This window comes from Saimiri boliviensis, chromosome 12 (genome assembly GCF_048565385.1).
Source record: "Saimiri boliviensis isolate mSaiBol1 chromosome 12, mSaiBol1.pri, whole genome shotgun sequence".
Lineage (NCBI taxonomy): Eukaryota > Metazoa > Chordata > Mammalia > Primates > Cebidae > Saimiri > Saimiri boliviensis.
Window position 1 is genome coordinate 18,903,935 of NC_133460.1, and position 24,637 is coordinate 18,928,571.

Here is a 24,637-nt window from a genome sequence, read left to right on the forward strand (position 1 = left end):
TTAACAGAATAGGACAGTATAGATATGTTATACTATCTTAAATAGTTATATAGGTATGTTATGTTTTGAAATTTTGGTTAATTCTTCTGCCTTCATAGTTCAGTTCTATCCATTGAGCCTCGGCTGTGAATGTAAACCCCTGTCACTATTGCTACAATTTCTTCATTTCATAAGAAATACACACACACAAAAAAGTTTATAAGCAAAGAGAAAAAAGACCGTCAATTTTGCAACGTGCATTAAATTAGATACCATATGCTAACTTGTATGCAATTTGTCAGAACAATGTTACAGTATATAAACAAACCTACCCCAAAATAACTTTGGCTAAGAACTTTAGCTTAAATCTTCTGCCCTGCTCTCTGACATAAAGCAATGATGTATCAATAACATATGGATGTATCATCTGAGGAAGAAAGATAATAAAATGAGTAGTATCTTGTGCTAAAGGAAAAAACAAGTGGAAAAAAGCTAGCAGGGTGGGAGAGAAGAGCCTAAGATTTCAGATTTGGGATAAATGGAACAGGCATTTATACTGAAAATACAAAGTCCTAAATCAGATACTCACTTTCAGTGCTCTGAGATCCAAATCTAAAGAGTGGCCCACTAACACAGCATCAGGAGGAAGCAGTGCTTTTAACTGTCTCTGTACATCTTTGAGTTTGGTTGTCACTGGATTAAGAATGTTCTTTGTGATTCCTGAAAAGCTTTCAATAAAGAAAGATAAATAGGCTAGGATGTTAACAAGTTTTCCACTCTGAAAAGTCATTTTAAAAAGAACATTAAAAGAATTATACTTAATATATATATGCTAAGTGTCCAAAAGTAGAAAATACAAATAAAAGAAAATTAAAAATTAGATATAATCCTATCACCCAAAGATGATTTCTTTTTACATTTTAGTAAATGTCTTTCCATATTTTTAATATAGATTCAGATATATATTTAATTTTTATAAAAATGTAATCATAATGCATGGGCTGCTTCATAACAAATCTATCATTTGTAATATCATAAACACATTTTCACATCAATAAATCTATTTTAGCACATCCTTTTAAATGGTTACAGAGTATTCCATTATACAGATACAACATATTTTAACTAATCCCCTACTTTCACACATTTATACCCACGTTTTTGTAGTACTGTGACAAACATGCTTGTGCATACAACTTTGCCACACGTGACTGCTCCCTAAGAACCTAATTGTCAAATCTGCTAATCGGACAGTCTTTATCACTATCATTGCCTCTCCAACCCTAAGTAGTCATGAATCTACAGGTGTAACTCAATGGATGGAAACAGTAATATTTCACTGGCTTCTTGCCTAGTCACTGTGTATACATTCTGAAATTACATGCTTAATTTTGAAAAAGTAGACTAACATTTTGAGCTTCAAATTTCTGTTATGAAAAATATTAGTTTTGTTTGTGTTTTGGGGGTCAAGGCAGATTAAGCTCTAAGATCACTTGACTGTCAAATGACAATTTTCAGATTTTCAGATGAGGTCTTATCAGAAAGCAAAGCTCCAGTTGTTTGGCAGTTGTAGATAATGATTATAATTGGGAGATTCTAGAACAAGTAAGATAATATTCCGCTGACTTAAGGTCACAAGAAGATTGGAGAACAAGAAGGGCAAGAGCATTATACACTGACATTGTGTAATTTCAGTATTAAAATACATCAATGTGATGCCCTAACCTTTCTTTAACAATATTTAAGTAGATAAAACCTAACTAAACTGAAACTGTGGGTCATTCTTCTCAAGTATTATTCAATTCTAGTCTGATAACTCTCAGAAGAGCTGAAGGTAAGGTGAAAAATACCTGGAAAGGTGGTCCAGAATCTTGTTTTCAGGTTTGACCAGTTTATCCATAACACAGCAGCCTCCTTCAGAAACCAGTGAGATGCGCGTTAGCTCTCTCCCCTTGGATGTGAGGCACTGAAAGACCAAGATGTAGTCAGGCTGCTGAACTGTGGAAGATATTGCTTCCTCTTATTATTTACACTATGTCAACTGCCATCTACTCTAATCTACCAGAGTCCCTGCAGCAATGGCACAAACCTGCTTACTAGAGGATCTAGTGTGAGTGAAATCGAAGCTGGGCAGGCTGCTGAATGTTACTTAAGACACTGTAATTTGTAATTTGCACAAGGAAGATGAATGTAAATAATATTAATAATTGTATCTATGGAGTGTGTTCTATATCCAGTATTATGCTAAATACCGCTAATAGGTAATTTTTATTAAGCCCATTCTATTATCAGCTAGTGTTGTACTAAGCATTTTATATATGTCATTCTCATGATTAACCTTTTGAGGTAGCCTTTATTATTGCCCCCACTTCACAGAGGGAGAAGCAGAGGCTGATAGGTTAGGGGAATTTGTCCAAGGTGACATGACCACTAACAGGCAAGGCCAGGATATGTACCCTGATATGTCAGATTCTCAAATTTTAGGTCTTAGTTACTCTATAAAAGAACTGAAAAACTGTTTCTGAGTACTGATGCACTGTCTTTATCTTACTAAAATTAGATAAAGCAAAGTATAAGGGGAACTTAAGCAGGGAAATCTTATTTCCGATTTTCAAGGTGTAAAACTTAAGCCAAACCAACAATTAAGGCAAAGTCCTCATGGCAGCAGCAACAAAATACTTGTTCAAACACAAGGAATCAACATTTAGTAATGTGCAAAGACTTGATTAAACATAGTAATTAGTTGGAAAACTTACGGGATATTTATTTTATCCTGGAATACAGATCTAAGTTTTCTAAAGTGCGAGTAAAAGGACCTATTTTCATACTAAAACAGAATACTAGAAATGAATGTATTGATTCATTGGTGCATTAGACTCAAGAAATCATTTTCTATTAAACCTCAGCTTGCAACACTTCAATTGAAAAATCAAAAGTAGTACGTGCCATTTCACAGTCAAGTCCAAAGAGAGGACTACTGTCAGTTACAGAACCATTATGTTTGGTAAGTACAAAGTTTTCACAGTCAGGAAAACCTAGGAGAAAAAGGAAGAAAATATTTGCCTTTAGAATAGAGATAGTAAATATCACTCTTAGATTCAAGCAGGTAAAACTAAAATACTAGATATTTTAAGTTAGATATGTTGTCATGTTAGACACTTGAAATACAAAGACTAAGATACAATATCTGTCCTCAAGTTTTTCTCCATCCACTCATTTTTATATTGAAAGAACAATGTAGGCTTGCTGTTGGAGGAGATTCTGGGCTTGAACTTCCTGGCAGTTACCAAGTAACAATTTTTCCTTCTCATAAGAAAAGAGATAATTAAATCATAGCTAAACCCAAAGTCACTAGGCCTTTTCCATATCAGCACTAAGAATGAATAAAGTATGCAAATAACTGTACGTGGCATCTTTCTTTCCTAAATGTAGGAAGAGAAAATATGAGTGAGATTTTACCATAGTGGAGATATAAAAGGATTTCACAGTAGGAAGAAAGTTTAAGCAACATTCACCATATGTGTCCCTCTAGCCAACTCAACCCTTTAGAATCCTCTGAAACATCTATTCAGAGCCTTGCCTGCATTTTCTGGAATCATACATTTCCTACAAAGACTCAGCTACAGGCTTAAGGTACTCCCTCTATTTGTGTACTCTGAGTCAATAACCATGCATCTTTAGCTCAGAGACCCAAAAGTATCTGAATTGTTGAAGATTCTACCTTCAGGCAGAGGCTGAAGCAGTAAAGGTAACATCTAGAACTTGTTTGACAAGGAACAAAGGAGGCTATGCAAACCTTTGACCAGTTTCTGATTCCCAGTACTGTGAAATTTCCAACTAATGGCAATTAAAAGAATCAAAATATGGTCTATTCCAGAGAAGAAAGGCAGTCCCAAGTTTCAGAGACAATATACTTGCTGCCTACCTTATCTATGTTATTAGTGGTGTTTTATAGGTGTTAGCAGTACTGCCCTTACTACGTGCTCATGTGACAGTAGTGCAACCTCAAGAAAACCATGGTTATAAATTTTACGTTAAAATAAATAGAGAAAAGAGCCATCTATAAAAATGGAGTTAAAAGTTAGTTTATGGAATAAGAAATAAATCATAAGGAATAAATCATTTAATGTACAAAAGGAATAAATCATTTAATGTACAAAAAGGCAACTAACATGGTGCTTGGCACCCATAAAACATGCCTACATCAACTTAAAAAAATAAAAAATAAAAAAACTTATGTATCCAGAATATAAGAACTCCAATAATTTCACGATAAAATATAGCCCAATTTAAAAATGGACAAAGGATCTGAATAGACATTTCAGATCCTAAAGTTATACAAATGACTAATAAGCACATGAAAAGTTGCTCAAAATCATCAGCCAACAGAAGCATGCAAATCAAAATCACACTGAAATACCACTCAAACCCACTATGATGGATATATTCAAACATGATAATAACAAGTGTTAGCAAGAATGTGCAGAAGCCGGAAACCTCATATGTTATTAGTAGGAATGTAAAATGGTATAGCTGCTTTTGCAGCCTGACCATTCCTCAAAAGGTTAAACACAAGAGTTATCACATGACCCAGCAATTATACTCCTAGCTATATGCCCAACAGAAATGAAAGCAGGTGTCCACACAAAAAACTTGTACCAAATGTTCATAGCAGCATTATTCATAACTAAAAAGTGGAAACAACCCAAACGTCCAACGCAGTATCATTAAGCAGTGAAAATAAATGTAGTACTGATACATGCTATAACATGGAATAACCTTGAGAACATTATGCTAAGTTAAAGAAGCTAGTCACAAAGACCACATATTGCATATCCACTTACAGGAAATATCCAGAATGGGTAAATCTATATATAGAAAATAGATTAATGAGGCTGGGCGCAGTGGCTCACGCCTGTAATCCTAGCACTTTGGGAGGCCGAGGTGGGTGGATCACAAGGTCAAAAGATCGAGACCATCCTGGCCAACATGGTGAAACGCTGTCTCAACTAAAAATACAAAAATTAGCTGGGCATGGTGCTGTGCACCTGTAATCCCAGCTACTCAGGAGGCTAAGGCAGCAGAATCGCTTGAACCTGGAATGCATAGGTTGCAGTGAGCTGAGATTGTGCCACTGTACTCCAGCCTGGCAACAGAGTAAGACTCAGTCTTAAAAAAAAAAAAGAAAGAAAGAAAGAAAGAAAATATATTAACGGTTGTCAAAGCTCAGGCAGTGGAGGGAAATTATAATACAGGGTTTCTTTTGGGGTGATGGAAGTGTTCTAAAATTGTGGTGATGGCTGTGCAACTCTGTGAACACATTAAAAAATACTTAATTGTAACTTCAATCAGGTGAATTGTGTATTATGTTAAATTATATCCCAGTAAAAAAAAAAAGGAAATTTAATTATCATTGCTATAATTAGGAGGTAACAAAGAAAATAAAATGAAATCAAAGTACTTTTATTAAATTCTTGCTATATAATTGACCAAAGCTCTGAGCCTACACTTGCTCTATTTGTTAAAGAAATATGGTGGCAGCATGGGAACAGAATTAGAAGTATTGGAAAAGTGTTAAAATGTTAAAGACATACTGTTTTTAATATATTTTTTTTTCTTTTTGTTTTTAATACATTAAGAAGAAAGAAAACTGAATGAAAAGGAAAGGGAATAACTTTCTCACTAAATATTATTATTATTATTGTTATTATTATTATTTTTTTTGAGATGGAGTTTTGCTCGTTACCCAGGCTGGAGTGCAATGGTGCAATCTCGGCTCACCACAACCTCTGCCTCCTGGGTTCAAGCAATTCTCCTGCCTCCGAGTAGCTGGGACTATAGGCATGCAACACCATGCCCAGCTAATTTTTGTATTTTTAGTAGACAGGGTTTCACCATGTTCACCAGGATAGTCTCGATATCTCTTAACCTCGTGATCCACCCGCCTTGGCCTCCCAAAGTGTTGGGATTATAGGCGTGAGCCACCCCGCCTGTCCTACTAAATATTATTTCAATGCTCTTTAATGTCACATTCATGTAATACCTAAAATCATCACTTTACCAATCACGGTATACATCACACATTTTGGGATACACTGTGCTTATGATATTTCCTCATTAATAGAAGATGAAATAAGAAGAAGCCACTCAGAAAATAGCCAGAAAAATGAATCTCTAACAGTAGTATTTAAAAGCTGTTAGATATTCTTACATTGTTAGCAATATCAGATTAAGCCTAAGCCAACCTTGTAATGGAAAGTGAAACGTTCTCATTTCTTCCTTTGTCAGAAGGCATCTAGTCAAGCTCACTTTCTTAGAGCCAAACTTTTGAATGATGGGGTCATTCTGAAGGTTGATGGCAGCTTTTGAATTGGGAGAAGGTAAAGACCCTGAAAGAAAAACAGTTGAATGTATATTAGAATGTGTCTTTAAGAACCCTAGAAGATATGTCTCCTAAGGTTGTATAGCCTAAGCACAGGGAAGATCAAAAGATGTATAAAAACCAGCCCTAACCATTTAGGAACTTGCAATCTATTCCAATGATAAGAATACAGAGAAAATGAAGTCCCAAATGAGCTAAAGCAATAAAGAGAAAGGAGGAAGAATATAGTTAGTTCACAATGGAGTGGTCAGAGATCAAGAAAGGAAAAGATTAGCTGAGTCTTAAAAAAAGACAGAATTCAGATAGTTGGTATACTCAACCCGTTCTTTATAGTGCCTGTCATTCCCTATGGTTCATTCTAGCTAAATATACTCCACTCCCAGCCATGTATTTAAGCAGCTAAAGCTTGTTCTTTAACCAGGGACCATTACTGATTGGATTAAGAGTATGACCTGGCTCAAGAGAGATCATCTATAGATTGAACAATGACTTGATATTCCTTATCAAGACATGCTCTCAAAAGGGAAAATCGTAAGAAGTTAAGCTGATCAGACTGACTGCTTTGAGAATTTTCACTAGAAAAGATAAACAACTGGGCTAGGTACAGTGGCTCACACCTGTAATTCCAGCACTTTGGGAGGCTGAGGTAGGCAGAACACTTGAGGGCAGGAGTTTGAGACCAGCCTGGCCAACATGGCGAAACCCCATCTCTACTAAAAATATAAAAATTAGCTGGGCATGGTGGCATGCACCTGTAATCCCAGCTATTCAGGAGGCTGAGGCACAAGAAATGCTTGAACCCAGGAGGCAGAGGTTGCAGTGAGCCAAGATTGAGCCACTGCACTCTCCAGTCTGGGCAACAGAGCAAGACTCTGTCTCAAAAAACAAACAACCAAACAAACAAACAAACAACAACAACAAAATATATATATATATATATATATATATGGAGAGAGAGAGAAAGAAAGAGAGAGAGAGAGAGAGAGAGAGAGAGAGAGAGAGAGAACTGACTAATCAGAGGAGAAAAGAAAATACATAGATAAGTAGATGAAGAAACTTTCTTTGCTAGGGGCAATTAAGTTCCTGCGGGCTTTCTATCCACATATATCCTTCTTCAAACAATACTTGCTCAAGATGGCCTAAGTGAGTAGCTGGTCTTTGTAAGGAAAAGAACCAAAGTATCATAAGAAGAAGAGGGCATTCCAGGTAAGACAGAAACATAAAGAGTAAACTTGGTTTGGCAGTAGACCAGTGATGATGAAAAAAAGGTCTGTGCAAGAGACGAGTATAGGAAACAAGGTTGAAAAAGGAGGACAATTAACTTTCATCCATCATTTAATACATAATGGGGAGCCACAAAAGGCTCCTGAGAATGGAAGTGACATAATTAAAGCAGTGTTTTAAGAAACATCAACCTCAAAGATCTGTAAAAAAATGGAGTAGAGGTTGGGTGCATGGCATGCCTGTAATCCCAGTACTTTGGGAGGCCAAGGCAAGAGGATTGCTTGAATCTAGGAGTTTGAGACCACTCTAGGTGACAAAGCAAGACCCAGTCTTTACCAAAAAAAATAAAAATAAAAATTATACAAGCATGGTGGTACATGACTGCAAGTCTTAGCTACTCAGGAGGCTAAGGCAGGAGGATCACTTGAATGCAGGAGTTTGAGACTACAGTGAACTTAGACTGTGCCACTGCACTTCAGCCTGGGCAACAGGGGGAAATCCTGCCTCTAATTTTTTCTTTTAAAGAAAGAAAGAAAATGAAGTAGAAAGAGGCTACAAAGGGTTTTACAGTAATTCTAACCAAAAAATTATGAGCATCTGCTAGAAACATAAATACCATTTGACCCACCAATCCCATTACTGGGTATATTCCAAAAGAATATAAATCATTATATTATAAAGATACATGCAGGTGGAAAAGATATGAAATCAACCCATATGCTCATCAATGATAGAGCAAATCGAATAAAGAAAATGTGATGCCTATACACCACGGAATACTACAAAGTCACAAAAAGGAATGAGATTATGTCCTTTACAGGGACATGGATGGAACTGGAAGCCATTATTCTCAGCAAACTAACGCAGAAACAGAAAACCAAATACTGCACATTCTCACTTAAGTGGGAGCTGAATGATGAAAACACATGGACACATGGGGGGTAAACACACCTTTGGGCTTTTTGGAGAGGTTGGGGAAGGGAGAGTATAAGGAAGAATAGTTAAAGGAGACTGGGCTTAATAGCTAGGTGATGGATTGATCCATGCAGTAAGCCACCACAGCATAAATTTACCTATGTTTTTAACAAACCTACACATCCTGCACATATACCCCAGAACTTAAAATAAGTGTGGAAGTAAAAAGGCCAAGTACAGTGGCTCACACCTATAATCTCAGCACTTTGGGAGGCTGAGGTGGGTGAATCACTTGAGGCCAGGAGTTTAAGACTAGCCTGGCCAACATGGTGAAACCTAGTCTCTACTAAAAACACAAATATTAGCTGGGCGTGGTGGTGCATGCCTGTAGTCCCAGCCACTTGGGAGGCTAAGGCACAAAAATCGCCACAACCCAGGAGGCAGAGGTTGCAGTGAGCCAAGATCATGCCACTGCACTCCCGCCTGGGTGACAGAGCAAGACTCTGTCTCAAAGGAAAAAAAAAATTACCAGCATTTGAATTAAGATGGTGGAACGGATGGAGGAAAAGGGATATATAAAACATATACAAAAAACAGGTAGAACATGGTGAAAAAAATAATTCAATTCAGCCAGCAAAATATTTAAATATTTATCTATAACTTTATTATATACCTGGCGTTGCTTTGGCCACTAGGAATTCCCCAATGCACAAAACCAATAAAATTCCTCATGAAACTTAACTTCTGGTTGGACATATGGATAACAAACAAATAAATATGCAATATATCAGATAAGATAAGGGCTTTGAAGAAAAGTAAAGGAGGAGAAAAGGATAGGAAATTCTGGGGTAGGAAATGGGTTACTGTCATATATTTTTTATAGAATGATCTAGGAGGGTCTCAGTTAAATTGACATCTGAGTAGATTTATAGGAGCAAAGGGAATGAAGCATGCAGACAGACTGGGGATAGGGAGCCAAAAGAAAATTGTAAAATTCAACACTGGTGTCTTAGATCTTAGAGAAAAATGACACCAAGAAGGAATTTGAAGAACTCATTATTTGATGAGAAAAATGCTTTTAGCTATGTTATGACTGAGGACAGTGGAATACCCAAGTAGCAACTGGAATATTCAGCAAGCAGTTGAAAATGCAGGCCTGAAATCTGGGGCATCTGACCTAGAAATAAAGATATAGGAGTCATTCAAAGAAAACTAATAGGTAGACTTGGCAAAAATCAGATAATACTCCAAAGGAAAGACTGATTAAGGAAGATCAGAGTGCAAGGGAGTATGCCTTAGGGCTCCGATATTTAGCATGGTAAGATGAAGTGAAATACTTAAGAGAATAGAGAAGTTGCCACAACCCCTCTGGCTCCTCAAGGCCTACAGAATAAAATCCAAATTCTTTTGGCATGGCATTCAAAGCCTGCAGATTGTCTCTGTGTCGCTGGTACATAACATAAAAAATAACATAAAAACAAAGCCTGCGGGATATGGCTTTAATCTGTCTTTTTAGCTTTGTCTCTCATCACTACCTCCTCCTATCCTTCTCAGCATGCCCAGCAAACTGTACTCTTCAAACACGTTAAATTTCTTTTTCCTGATTGTATCTTTTCTTTCACAACATGATGCTTTCACTTGAGCCTAGAATCTCATAATGATTACTCTGTGATTTACTCACAGATGTTTAAAATGCAATGCAGATAAAATCAAATACAACTGCAGATCAACAATGTGCATCCATGGGAAGAACAAAAGAAAGACAGAAAATTAGAAGTGGGGATTAGGAGAGAGGATAATACAAGCACATTTCTAGAGGAAATTAGAAGAAATCAAGTTACTCCTCACTACTTTTTCATGTTCCCTAAAGTGCAATTATTCAATTATTTCTGAACACGAAATAGAATATCATTAAACAACAGCTAACCTTAATATATGCAATAAACTCTGATAAGTCCTAGTCTATCACTCACCTCCCCGCAAAACCAAAAAAGTTAGCTATAACTTGCTGATAGGACACAACCCACAGTTTGAAAAACACTGCTATCATGAATCTTTCAGCTGACTAGTAACTAAACCTCCTGCCTATTCTTCACTGTCAGTAGTATCAGCAGGTATCCCTTACATTAGTTAAAGGCAAGATCTTCCTTCCCACCTGTACATTGGCGGGTACAAAGATCCAGTGACAATTTAGAAATTATTCACAGTAATTCATAAGAGTCCAACATCAGTGATACCCAGGTATCCTTAGCTATCTAATTTAACCAGATGGTTTGAGGCATGAACCTTGGCTGTGGTTCCTGCTATCTAACTTCCCTGGGTACCTGCCCATTTTTCCTTAAAAAAATTGTTTTTGTGGCCCAGGTATGGTGGCTCATGCCTGTGATCCCAGCACTTTGGGAAGCCAAGGCAGGAAGATCACTTGAGCTCAGGAATTCGAGACCAGCCTGGGCAACACAGTAGAGCCCTGTTTCTGTTGAACTCATGACCTCAAGTGATCCACCCGCTTTGGCTTCCCAAAGTGCTGGGATTACAGCCATGAGCCACAGTGTCCAGGCTGGAGCCCCGTTTTTCAAAAAAAATTAGCTGGGAATGTGGCATGTGCCATAGTTCCCCAGCTACTCAGGAGGCTTAAGTGGGAGGACTGCTTGAGTCTGGGAGGTCAAGGCTGTATTGAGCTGTGTGATCATGCCACTGCACTCAAACCTGGGTGATAAGGGTGAGATCCTGTCACAAAAAAACAAACAAACAAAAATTGTTTCTGTGCTTAAGTCAGAACTGAGCTTTTTTGTGCTTAATCTACTTACAATCATATCCACCTCTTTTAGAGTGGGCGAATCATCAAACTAGCATCACAGCCATACCTTCCATTGTCTTGGGCAGATCTCCAGCTGTTTGTTTCATCTGTAGCCCAACAATATCAGCTAGAAAATCAGATGATGGTGGAGGCAAGCGGAATTTCTGAAAATATATTTAACAGGTTAAAAAAAATGCTTGAAAACAGTTAAAATACTGTGAAAGGCTAGGACTTTTATTGTCAGCTCAGGGCTGTGAAAAGTTCTAGACAGCAATTGCTAGCATTTTATTTATTTATTTATTTTTTATTTTAAAATTATTATTATTATTATTATTATTATTATTATTTTTTTTGGAGACAGAGTTTCACCCTTGTTACCCAGGCTGGAGTGCAATGGCGCGATCTCGGCTCACTGCAACCTCCGCCTCCTGGGCTCAGGCAATTCTCCTGCCTCAGCCTCCTGAGTAGCTGGGATTACAGGCACGTGCCACCATGCCCAGCTAATTTTTTGCACTTTTAGTAGAGACGGGGTTTCACCATGTTGACCAGGATGGTCTCGATCTCTCGACCTCGTGATCCACCCGCCTCGCCCTCCCAAAGTGCTGGGATTACAGGCTTCAGCCACCGCGCCCGGCAATTATTATTATTTTTAATAAAGACGGGGTTTCACCATGTTGGTCAGGCTGGTCTTGAACTCCCGACCTCAGGTGATCCGCCCGCCTTGGCCTCCAAACTGCTTGGATTACAGGCATGAGCCACCACACTCGGCCTAATTGTTAGTATTTTAAAACGAGAACTGTTTCCTTAATATAGAAAAGTGACTAGGTAAATGAAGTCATACCACACTAACCAATCCCTGTTATTATATATTGTAGAAAGGATGAACTTTACAGAAATGTACAATTTAGACAAGAGAAGTTCCTTTATATTTTCAAAGTTCTTTCAAATCTATTATTTAATTGGACAGCATGCCATGCCATCAGAACAGATGGTACCAGAGGGCCAAAAGTTTATGAACTTTAGCTTCAGGTTCACACTGACTTAAATTTCAGCCCTACCACTTAGTAGCTGTAACTTGGGCAAGTTACTCAGTTTCTCACGTACAAAATGAAAATTTAAAAGTATTTTATGAGACTATTGTGATAATTAAGGATGCTATGTGTAACATGTGGTCCATGGTTAAAAGAGATCCTGACACACAGGAAGTGTTCAATAATGAAAGCAAAAAAGAAAATGGTGACCCAGGAAGGTTAAATTAAAGTTCACCAACTCTAATGCCTTCAGGAATAAATCGATGAAATGGATCACTGGGAAATGGAGGAGGCTATGGAAAAATGGAGAGCAGATGTCTCTTTTTAAAGATGACAGCTGCTATTCAGCTCCATAAACTGTTCTAAGGGTGCCCAATCTTGTGATTTCCTAAAGGGAGGTAGAAAACACAGATTGTATATATATTTTATAATTTCTGAAAATACCATAGCCCAAATAAAATAGAACAATATCAACCTAGGAGCTACAGATTATAACCTGGGAATAAGTGTTTGCCTAGATTACCAAAGAAAATCAGAGACAAATTTACCTGAGGCCTCTGACTAAGGTCCTTTCGCTTTCTATATCCTCTACTGTTTGTTTAGTTAGGTTGCCAAGGAGCATGGTCTCTGACACATGTATTAGTCTCAGAATAGGAGAACCAGACTCAGCCCCTAGTACAAAGTTTTCTTAACTTACGTGTCTGAATGCTTTTCGAAGACATCCAAATTCCAAATAGAACCTGTAGAAGTGTAGCTGACTCATTCCCTGCAGAACAAAAACCACTACGTTGTTCAGATGATTTTGATGAAAAAGCTGGCACCAGCTGCCGAGAAATCAAACCAACACAGTTAAGAGAAATGCCCTTAAGTCAATTATAGGCATATAGAGGGGAAATGGGGGAGAAGGAACAGGGAAAGCAGTGAGTGAGAGGTAATAGAATTTATCATCATTCACTGTCTGCCTGGAACTGGAAGAGAACCATTATTGCACAGAATTCAAATAAAGAACCCTTGAGATAAATATTTGTTGCATTCAAATCAAGTAAAATACCAAGCAAAATGCAATGCATTTAAATTCATTGTCCAATTGATTAAGATTTGTTTTGAATCAGAATTAAGCTCACGTTACAAAGTCACCCCTATGATCCCAACCTATCCTGCAGCCCTTATTAAACCAGGTAACCAAATAGCTGGCTTTAAGAAATTCAGTTCTGGCTGGGCATGGTGGCTCATGCCTGTAATCCCAGCACTTCAGGAGGCCAAGGCAGGCAGATCACTTGAGGTCAGGAGTTCAAGACCAGCCTGGGCAACATGGCAAAACCCTGTCTCTACTAAAAAAAAAAAAATTCAAAAAATTAGCCGGGCATGGTGACGCACACCTGTAATTCCAGCTACTCCGGAGGCTGAGGCAGGAAAATCACTTAAACCTGGCAGGTGGAGGTTGCAGTGAGAGGAGATCATGCCCCTGCACTCCAGCCTGGGTGACTCATCTCAAAAAAAAAAAAAAATTCAGTTTTAGATAAACTGATAGACTGATGGCAATAATTGCTGATGGAGAAGATAGTTTTCCAAGTACCTAGCCAATTCATAACAATCTCCCTCAGAAAGATGTATTATTTGTACACATGCAAAAACATTTTTCATAAGACACTTAATATCAGAACAGTGAGATTCTTTTTTTTTTTTTTTTGGAGAGACTGGGTCTTACTATGTTGTCCAGGCTGGTCTCAAATTCTTGGACTCAAGCAATCCTCCCACTTTGGTCTCCCAAAGTGCTGGGATTATAGGTGTGAGTCACTATGCCGGGGCTCTCTTGGTCTTTATTTGTAAAAGAAAGAAAAAAGATTAACTGGAATTCTTCACGTATATTTCAACTGAGTCTGCATCAGGGGAAGCAAAGTAAAATACCTGTAGCAGACAGACAGATACTGTAAATAAGGGAAGCAGGCAGGTAAGACATTGGAGTATACATGTCCCATCTAAAGAGGGAGACCACCAATCAGCTTTCACAACTTGTTGCCGTATGGGAATATAGGGATAGCTGCCATCTTTGAGTTTTTCAAAGAAGAAAATGTGGATTTGTATATAGGAATTTCCAGAATTAACACTTGGCAGCCATCATAAAGTAATTCAGGACATGTTCCATAGCAAAAAACAAAATGTGGGTAAGCTAGTTTGAAACCTCTGGTTTGAATAAGGGAGGCTTGGAAGAAAAAAAAAAAAAAGAAAAAGAAACCTTTGGTCAATACCCACCATTTAAGTTCATCTCATACCTGGGTTTTGGAACATTGGATTTGCCCAGAACTGCATACTTCAGCAATTCACACAGCTGGTAATGGGTTACTTCACAATTGTCAGTAAATAATATGGTAGATAAGTGGGCTTTCTGCAAAGATAAATCAGGGCATAGTAAACCACTATTGGTTATCAAGAATATCAAAAAAGCAAGTTATTCAATTATTCTAGCTTCTGATTACTTTAACATACAGGTATATTCAAACATAATGAGGTTCTAATTAATTGAAAATGATGGTCTAAAATAACAATTTATGGTAGGTAGGAAATTATTAATAAAATATTCAACTATCATTGACACAAAACCTAATTATAGATACTTGGCTACCTGCTAGGAATAGTAGGATAAATAAAACATAATTCATGCTCTCAAAGAGTCCATTCTACTAGGGGGAAAAAGCAATAGCTAATTCCAACACAGTGTAGGTAAGTGCTATTACAAAGGTATGAGAACTAGAAGTTTAACTGGCTTAGGGGTTAGAGAGTTTGGGGATGGCTACTGAGATGAAAACACTGAGGCTGGGCCTTGAAAATGAGTCTGCCAGGTTGGAGGAAACATTACATTCAAACATGTAGGTTGGTTTGGTAGGAGCCAAGATTGCATGTGGCATAGTAGTGGAGATATGAGGAAAGGGAAGCAGGAGCCAGATCACAGAAGAATGTGGCCTAAGCTAATGAATAAGAACTTATCCCTGGGCAACAGGAGTTCAGTGAAGTTCCCAATGTCCTTAAAATGCCTTTTAACTTACACTTTTTCTTTTTTTCTTTTCTGAGACAGAGTCTCTCTGTCACCCAGGCTGGAGTGCAGTGGCGCTATCCTGGCTCACTAAAACCTCTGCCTCCCAGGCTCAAATGATCCTCCCACCTCAACGTCCTCAGTAGCTGGGACCACAGATGCGTGCCACCATACCTGGCTAATTTTTGTATTTTTGGTAGACATGGGTTTTCACCATGTTGCCTAGGCTGATCTCAAGATCCTGAGCTCAAGCCATCTGCTCTCCTTGGCATCCCAAAGCATTGGGATTACAGGCATAAGCCACCATGCCCAGCCTATTATTGTTTATTAAAGTAATTCATGTTTGTTATAAAAGACTCAGTAACACAGAAGTGCATAATAAATGATACACAATAGAGAAATGAAAATAAAAGTCATCTCACAGACAATGAAAATAAAAGTACAAGTCAGAGGTAATTACCACTTTCATTTTGGTCTGGGAGGCAGCAGAGTATAGCAGTTTGAAGCTCAAGCCCTAGAGTCACACTACCTGAGTTCACATATCAAGCTCTATCATCTTGGACCAGTGCCATAGCCTTTCTAGGACTCAGTTTCTTCATCTAGAGAGTAATTATAATTTTATCTCATTAAATAATTGGGAGGACCAATGAAATAGTTCAAGTACAATGTACTGAGGCTAGTGTCTGACATAAGTACTTAATAAATATCAGATGTTATTATTGCTAATTTCCTCCCATGGCCTTAAGCTAATGTTAAACTCTTACATTAGCCAGACACAGTTACATGCATTATATCATTTAATTCTCACAACTTTTTTAGTGTGTACTACTATTATCCCCATTTTACAGATAAATTGGAGAAACACACAGAACCAGGACTGGAATGCAGGTTTATCTCTAAAGTACACAACCCCCAAGGGATTTTATCAATCACTCTTCTTTGAAAGGAACTCCCTACTTCCAAACTTAATCTGTTAATATCTTTCCGCGGGGCGCGGTGGCTCACACCTGTAATCCCAGCACTTTGGGAGGCCTAGGCGGGTGGATCACGAGGTCAAGAGATCGAGACCATCCTAGTCAACATGGTGAAACCCCGTCTCTACTGAAAATACAAAAAGTAGCTGGGCATGGTGGCGCACGCCTGTAGTCCCAGCTACTTGGAAGGCTGAGGCAGGAGAATTGCTTGAACCCAGGAGGCGGAGGTTGCGGTGAGCCGAGATCGCACCATTGCACTGCAGCCTGGGTAACAAGAGCGAAACTCTGTCTCAAAAAAAAAAAACAAATAAAAAAAATAAAATAAAAAAAAATCTTTCCATGTCAGTTTAAAAAAAAAAAACAACACCAATTTTAATAATTGAATAGTCAATTTTCTGTTTATCTGAAAATTTATATCTGAAAAAAATCCCTATTGATAACACTGTTTTGTTTTTTAAATTACAAACAATATTATGATGAACATTCTTGTACAGACACCTTTGTACATCTATCTAATCACTTTCTTAGGATCAATTCCTGGTTCAAATGAACATGTATATTTTATATTTTCATAAACATTGCTAACTCCTGAAAGAATATGCCAGTTTGTTTTTGCCAAATAAAAACAAGAGATTAATAAGCAAGAGACTGAGCAAAATGAAGTCTGTATGGCGGTGAGTAACCATGGTTGCCAGGCACATGATGTCAAGAGCTGGAGTTGGGTGACGAAGGTGACCTGTAGAGGAGACAGGTCAGGACTAGGAGGAGAAGCCCAGGACATTCATGCAGGAGGATGCCCTGGTGTGGGGTGTCAAAGCTTCAGCGGCATGAGGAGGTCACCCATACAAGAAAGAAGGGAGGGAGGTCAGTAAGACCTGACATCAGATGTCAGAAACTGTTTAGGGTAAGGAGGGCATCAATGCTGAGGGACAGTAGTGGCCTGTTGCCTGTTGCAGGATTCAAAGCCTGAGCAGGATGAGGATATCCACATGAGAGGAATGGTGGCAGTCACCTGTCATAGGATGAGGGTGCTTACAAAGGAAGATGACCTGACAAGGTGATGGAGCCAGTGCATGGTGATAGAGACTAAGCAGAGACAAGATGGTCTAAGGGTTGTGGGGGTGAGTGGAGGCAATAAGGGATTGATCAAATATACTGAAGATGTTTGGAGTCAGGTTTCTCATTGTTACTGAAGGAACTTACAAATATGAAAATGGGCTAGTGCAGTGGCTCACGCGTATATCTACAACACTTTGGGAAGCGAGGTGGGTATATCACTTGAGGTCAGGAATTTGAGACCAGCCAATACGGTGAAATGCCATCTCTACTAAAAATACAAAAATTAGTCGAGCATGGTGGTAGGTGCCTGTAATCCCAGCTACTCAGTAAGCTGAGGCAGGAGAACTGCTTGAGCCTGGGAGGCAGGAGTTGCAATAAGCAGAGATTGTGCCACTGCACTCCAGCCTGGGTGACAGGGAGATACTTTGTCTCAAAAAAAAAAAAAAAAAAGAGAGAGAAAGCTAGAATGAACCCTGTGGTACTAGATTTGGATTAAAGTGGAGATACTTCTGTGAGTTCACATTAATAAAACACAGAAAAATATTCAAATGTAAATATGTATATGTGTACACACTTTCAACTTACAAAATTTTCAATTTATGATGGGTTTATCTGGACATAATCTTATTTTAAGCCGAGAAGCATCTGTATTGACATTGCCATAGCACCCAAATCTAAATATCATTTTCCACTAAAAAAAAAACAGGTACCCTAATGACCCTCTCAAATATCATATAACTTACTTTTATCATCTGTCTCTGCCCACTAGAATATAAGACCTAGTGGGCAGTGAACTTTATTCACTGATGTACCCTAAGCACCTAGGTCAGTGCCCCAGCACATGACAGACAATAAAAACCAGTGAACAGCTGGGTGCAGTGGCTCATACCTGTAAGAGGCAGAGACAGTTTGAGACCCCCTCTCTACAAAAATTTTTTTTTAAAGTAAAAAAATATCAAGGCATAGTAGTGTGTGCTTGTAATCCCAGGAACTTGGGAGGCCAAGGCAGGAAGATCACTTGAATCCAGGAGTTCAAGGCTGCAGTGAGCTATGATCATACCACTGCAGTCCAGCCTGATTCCAGCAGAGCAGAGACCTTGTCTCAGACACAAAAAAGCCTAACGAATGACCAAAGGGATGAATGAGTATATTTAGTTCTCAATAAATGGTATGGATGATAGGGATAATCACCCTTTTTTTTTCCCCCAGTGGCTTTTAAAATTCAAAATATAATTTTACTTTTTATTTTTACAATACAGTGTATAGTATGACATCTCAAAATAACAGAGTGCAGATACAGGATAAGAGTACAAAGGGGGATTAACAGCAGATGTCAGAAGGTTACCTTTATAAAGGCTACATCCCTGCTTTATATTTTCCACACATTCACAAAAGTACATCCAAATCATTCCTTATCAATACTTATTTCTTAGGCCATGAGAAAAGGAAAATCCAGACATTAGATTTTCACAGAAAGCAAATCTGGATTAGTCTAAATAATATTCTCTTTCCGTTTGTTCTGACTTAGGAAAATTTGAGAAATAAAGATATGCAGTTCCTCATTTGGATTTTCCAAGTACATTGCATTAGCTATCGATATCATTTCTATATTAACTGGTTAATACCTCCCCCACACGGGTTTCCAGTCAGAACCACAGAGGGACAGGAAATGGAATTGGCCAGAGTGGCTATACAACTAGGCCTAAAGCAATGCTTTTTTCCATGTTCTTTTGTGGGGGTCAGCAACAATTCACTTTAAAGATTGTTGAATATTAGCACATCCTTATCACTGGGATTTATAAAAGTTTGGGACATGTCTATCTACCACTACTGATAAGGGAGAATGATAGGACTTCACTGACCTTGAAATATTTATCACCTCAGACTTCCTAAAAGTATGGCATGGCATGGCCTGTGCCTTGGTACAAGATTTGCTTGTTAAAAGCCATGTGCCTGAATCTTGACAGCATATGGCCCTAGTGTAGGCCTAATGTCTACAGGGGGCACAAGAGCCACTCACTGACACTACCTACACCCTCACTCTAACTTAACTTGAACTGCCAATAGTTTAGCTCTTGGAGTTAAAAACAGTTGTCAGTTACAATCTCCCTTCTTACTCCCCTACTGCAGCAGTCCCCAACAGCACCAGGGACCAGTTTCATGATAGACAACTTTTCCACCAAACGGGAAAAGGGGGTGGGGGATGGTTTCAGGATGATTCGAGTGCATTACATTTATCATTAGAGTCTCATGAGGAGCACACAACCTAGGATCCTCTCATGCACAGTTCACAACAGGGCTCACAATAGGGTTGGCATTCTTATGAGAATCTAATGATGAGGTGGAAGCTCAGGCGGTAATGCTGGATCGCTCACCATTCACCTTCTGCTGCTCTGCAGCCCAGTTCCTAACAGACCAGTTTGTGGACAGTGGGTTAGGGACTTCAGACAGGCAGGTACCAGTCTGTGCACAGGGGGTTGGGGACCCCTTCCCTACTGGAATGTAAACTGCTCGATGGCAAGGAATCATGTTTTTGTGCCCCAGGATAGCTAGGACATAGAACAACTCCTGGCACTCAGAACAGCAATAAATATTATTTGTTGGACAAAGATTCCTATTGTGCGCCAGGCACTATGCCAGTTTTTTTGTTTTTTGTTTTTAAAAGAGATGAAGTCTCCCTATGTTGCCCAGGCTGGTCTAGAATTCCTGGCTTCAAATGATACTCCTGCCTTGGCCTCCCAAACTGCTGGGATTATAGGAGTGAGCCATTGCGCGCAGCCCGCTATCCCAGGTTTTTTGTTGTTGTTGTTTTTAGACAGAAATGTTGTTCTTGTTGCCCAGGCTGGAGTGGTGCAGTCTCGGCTCACTGCAACCTTCGCCTCTCGGGTTCAAGTGATTCTCCTCCCTCAGACTCCCAAGTAGCTGGGATTACAGGCACCCGCCACCACGCCAGGCTAGCTTTGAGTGTGTGTTTTTAGTGAAGATGGGGTTTCGCTACATTGACCAGGCTGGTCTCGAACTCCTGACCTCAGTCGATCCACCCGCCTCAGTCTCCCAAAGGCTGGGATTACAGTCGTGAGCCATCTCGCCCAACCGACTCACTATCCAAAGACAGCCTTGTGTCAGGAAGATGACCGGTATTACAAACTCATTCCCACTTTAAAGATCAGGGAGCAGGTTCCGAGAGGCCAAGGCGGAGAGCCCGCCCAAGTCCGGGGCCCCCGACGGCAGTTGGGCGAGGGAGAAACTGGTCCCTGGTGCTAAAGGTTGGGGACTGATGCAGCAGGGGAGTAAGAAGGCTGATTATCCCTATCACCCATACCATCTATTGAGAACTAAATATACTCATTCATCCCTTGGGTCACTCATCAGGCTTTTTTGTGTCTGAGACAAGGTCTCTGCTCTGCTGGACTCAGCCTGGACTGCAGTGGTACGATCGCAGCTCACTGCAGCCTTGAACTCCTGGATTCAAGTGACCCTCCTGCCTTGGCCTCCCAAGTCCCTGGGATTACAAGCACACACTACTATGCCTTGATACTTTTTTACTTTTTTTTTTTTTTTTTTTTTTGGGACAGAGTTTCGCTCTTGTTGCCCAGGCTGGAGTGCAATGGCGCGATCTCGGCTCACCACAACCTTCGCCTCCTGGGCTCAGCAATTCTCCTGCCTCAGCCTCCCAAGTAGCTGGGATTACAGGCACGCGCCACCATGCCCAGCTAATTTTTTGTATTTTTAGTAGAGACGGGGTTTTACCGTGTTGACCAGGATGGTCTCGATCTCTTGACCTCGTGATCCGCCCGCCTCGGCCTCCCAAGTTCCTGGGGTTACAAGCACACGCTACTACTATGCCTTGATACTTTCTTACGTTTAAAGCGTCTCGGGCCCCCCCCGTCGCTCACCTTGGCCTCGGGCTGACTCTCCTCGAGATCCCAACCGGCTTTCATCGCCTCAGCCGCCCCGACCAGCTTGTTCGGGGCTTGCTTCCTCTTCCTGACCTTCCTGGGGCGTCCCTCGGCCCCTTCCCTCTCTCGCTCCATGGCTGTGGAGAAAGAGGAGCGGGAGCCGGGGAACCGCCGGCGCCCCGATTCCCCCCGCGGCCGCCTCCTAGAGGGAGAGCCGCACGGGCTTGACGGCTGTCAATCTCCCTAGGATCCGCTTCTCAGTGCAGCTTCCCCAACTCTTCCCGTCCCCCTAAAAAGGCCAGAGTGCCGACGACCTCCCAGTTCCGCGGACTGGACACCCGCGCCGCTCGAAACCCAAACCGCTTTACGGTTCGCGTCGTTTACCGGGTTCCTAACGGTTTCCAACGGCTACGACGGGCGTCCGCCCGCTGGCAGAAGGGGAGGGAGGTGCTGCCGAGCGGCGGCTTCCTAGCCCAAAACCACTCCCCACGCCCCTAGTCCGAGAAACGCAAAAGAGAAGCCGGGCAGAGAGCAGACGCCCGCCCCGCCTTAGCCGCAGTGGCCAACAACCGCCGTCTCCTCAGACTCGCGGGCGGTTTGAACGGACCGGAAGTAGAGGTCGAGCCACTTCCGGCAGTTGGACTTGGAAGAGCAAGGAGTGTTGGGAATGGCGACCAAACGGCTCGCGCGGTACGTGAGGGGTTTCGGGTTGGGGCGTGGGGAGGGGGCCGCTCCGGTAGAGCAGGGCAGGGCAGGTGGCGGCTGCGGTGACTGCCTCCGTCCTCCGCAGCCCCGGCGTCTGCGACCTGTCCTCTGTGGCACGGTTGGAAAGACCTCGGTCCCCAGCCTTGGGCCGCCTTCTACCCGAGGGTGACCGGAGCCCGAGGCCGACGAACCCTGGGGTCTTGACTGTGTGGCCGTGAGCCAGTGCCTGCCCATTCTAGACCCGGGGAAAGAACCCGACGTGACAGTGCCCTGCAGACTGGAGGCCTCAGACGGGGCACACTGTACCCTTCAAGGTGTTCAACCCATTTCCCAGTGATCCTTTTAATGAACAGTGTGAATCATGGTGTCCTCCCTGATGCATAGACGCTCTGTGCGCATTTCTGATTACTAGAAGAAGGTAATATATATATATTTTATTTATTTATTTATTTATTTATTTATTTATTTTGAGGCGGAGTTTCGCTCTTGTTACCCAGGCTGGAGTGCAATGGCGCGATCTCGGCTCACCGCAACCTCCGCCTCCTGGGTTCAGGCAATTCTCCTGCCTCAGCCTCCCTAGTAGCTGGGATTACAGGCACGTGCCACCGTGCCCAGCTAATTTTTTATATTTTTAGTAGAGACGGGGTTTCACCATGTTGACCGGGATGGTCTCGATCGCTTGACCTCGTGATCCACCCGCCTCGGCCTCCCAAAGTGCTGGGATTACAGGCTTGAGCCGCCGCGCCCGGCAAGAATGTAATATATTAGCAAATACCGTGGGCTTCAGAGTTGGACAGTCCTGGGTTGACGTACCAAAGCTATGTTCTTTGGCAAATTACGGAATCACTTTTCTCATCCATAAAATAGAGATAGCAAAAGTTTCTACCTGCTACACTTGTTGAAGATTAAAGGAGGCTGTCATCTTAGTTTAATACCTGCTATGTAGTAAGCAATCAATAAATGATAATATTATTTCCAAATCCTGGCACTTCCCTCTCACCTCTTAAACATAGAAAACTACAAGAGGTGTCTGCTTAGTTAAAACTACCAAGTAGTTTGTTTTACTTGCACTTAAGACCTCAATAAGCTCTTTTTTTTTTTTTTTTTTTTTTTTTTTTTAAATAGAGGCGGTGTTTCACCATATAGCTCAGGCTGGTCTTGAACTCCAGACCTCAAGCAGTTCACCCAACTTGGCCTCCCAAAGTGCTGGGATTATAGGCATGAGCCACTGTACCTGGCTCTATTTTTTGGTTCTTTACCCAGATTTTTAAGGTGGAAGACTAAACATTGTCTTCTTAAAACTGCACTGTACATGTAGCAAGAGGTTAGAAAATACAGAGGTAAGAATAAGATTTCCATTGGATTTTTCCTCTACAATCATTTGAGTTCCTCGGTATTACTGTAAATAACGGTAACATAAAATTAGCGTAAATTGGCTGAACACAGTGGCTCAGGCCTATAATCCCAGCACTTTGGGGGGCTGAGGTGGGAGTATCACTGGAGCCCAGGAGTTTGAGACAAGCCTGGGCAATATAGTGAGACCCTGCCTTTACAAAAAAAAAAAAATTTTTAAAGCTAGTGGCCACGGTAGCATGCACCTGTAGTCTTAGTCAGGAAACTGGTGGGAGGATTGCTTGAGCCCAGGAGATTGAGGCTGCAATGAGCAGTGATCATACCACTGCACTGCAACCTAGGTGACAATGCAAGACCCTGTCTCAAAAACAAAACCAACAAATTAGCCTAAATTTGCAAATACATATTTTTGAGGCCTTTGAGGTAAACCCAAAGTCCAGTTCAGTTTCCCTTTGGTCACAATAAATAATGTAATTGTTGCCCAGTACCATTAGTTTGGTAGCTTATTCAAACAGGAGTGTGAATGAGTTCACTGATCATATTTGGATTGCTTCACATTTTTAGGCAGCTGGGATTAATTAGGAGAAAGTCAATTGCATCAGCAAATGGGAATCTAGGAAGAAGCAAATCCAGTAAGTAGTATGCTTAGTTTCTTTGTACTTTGTAGCCCTGCGCTTTCAGCACTGGTAAAGCATAAGAACAACTTGATCTTTTGCAGAGCAGTTATTTGACTACTTAATTGTCATTGATTTTGAATCAACATGCTGGAATGATGGGAAACGCCACCATAGCCAGGAAATAAGTAAGTCTGGACTACCAATGGCTAAAGCTGGCACCAAATAAGTCACTTTAAAGTTTATAGACATAAATCAGCCAAGAGTTTAAGAAAACACATTGGTCTATGCATTGGTAGTTTAATATAAACCTGTGCTGAATAAGAAACAGCAAAATCTCAAATACCTAAGTGTGTTATTATATAAAATAGTTGTTTTATATTACATAAAATACCTCAATTGCATAGAAACTGAAAAAAATACCTTTGCAAAAAGGAGTAAATTTTATATTCCATATGGTCTTTATATTTAATTATATTGAGTTTTAAGACAATTTACTCATAACTTCAGTGTTTTGATTTATTCTTTAGCATAACTTTGTTATAACCTTTATGTCACACTGCTTTGGCCATTTTAATATGCTTTTACTGAAAATTGGTTGTTTAATAATGCTGTTGAAATGAGGTGTGTTTAATTTAGGATGATTACAGGATTAATTTTAAAATTATATATTC

General features: G+C 40.4%; 2 protein-coding genes across 8 annotated transcripts in view; one reads left to right on the plus strand and one right to left on the minus strand.

Moving 5' to 3' along the window:
• REXO5 (RNA exonuclease 5) overlaps positions 1-21,880 on the minus strand; it is a 45,638-nt gene extending 23,758 nt beyond the window's left edge. Inside the window, exons 1-10 of one of the 3 annotated variants that reach the window (XM_074381957.1) lie at positions 21,676-21,880; positions 21,289-21,428; positions 14,602-14,714; positions 13,026-13,152; positions 11,365-11,461; positions 6,225-6,368; positions 2,926-3,014; positions 1,830-1,945; positions 569-707; positions 312-406 (exon numbers count right to left, since the gene is read on the minus strand). In XM_074381957.1, the coding sequence (XP_074238058.1) occupies positions 312-406; positions 569-707; positions 1,830-1,945; positions 2,926-3,014; positions 6,225-6,368; positions 11,365-11,461; positions 13,026-13,152; positions 14,602-14,714; positions 21,289-21,426 (1,058 nt within the window). In that variant the 5' untranslated portion in view covers positions 21,427-21,428; positions 21,676-21,880. Of the gene's footprint in view, positions 1-311; positions 407-568; positions 708-1,829; positions 1,946-2,925; positions 3,015-6,224; positions 6,369-11,364; positions 11,462-13,025; positions 13,153-14,601; positions 14,715-21,288 lie in introns of those variants that run through there. The other 2 variants (XM_010340759.2, XM_074381958.1) reach the window with 2 other exon arrangements.
• Positions 21,859-24,637, plus strand: part of ERI2 (ERI1 exoribonuclease family member 2) — a 30,555-nt gene continuing 27,776 nt past the window's right edge. For 2 of the 5 annotated variants that reach the window (XR_012512759.1, XM_003930158.4), the window contains exons 1-3: positions 21,859-21,981; positions 23,914-23,981; positions 24,068-24,151. Coding sequence is in view for 1 of the 5 variants with exons in the window: in XM_003930158.4 (XP_003930207.1) it covers positions 21,959-21,981; positions 23,914-23,981; positions 24,068-24,151 (175 nt within the window). In the remaining 4 variants the exon portion in view is untranslated. Of the gene's footprint in view, positions 21,982-23,913; positions 23,982-24,067; positions 24,152-24,637 lie in introns of those variants that run through there. The other 3 variants (XR_012512760.1, XR_012512762.1, XR_012512761.1) reach the window with 3 other exon arrangements.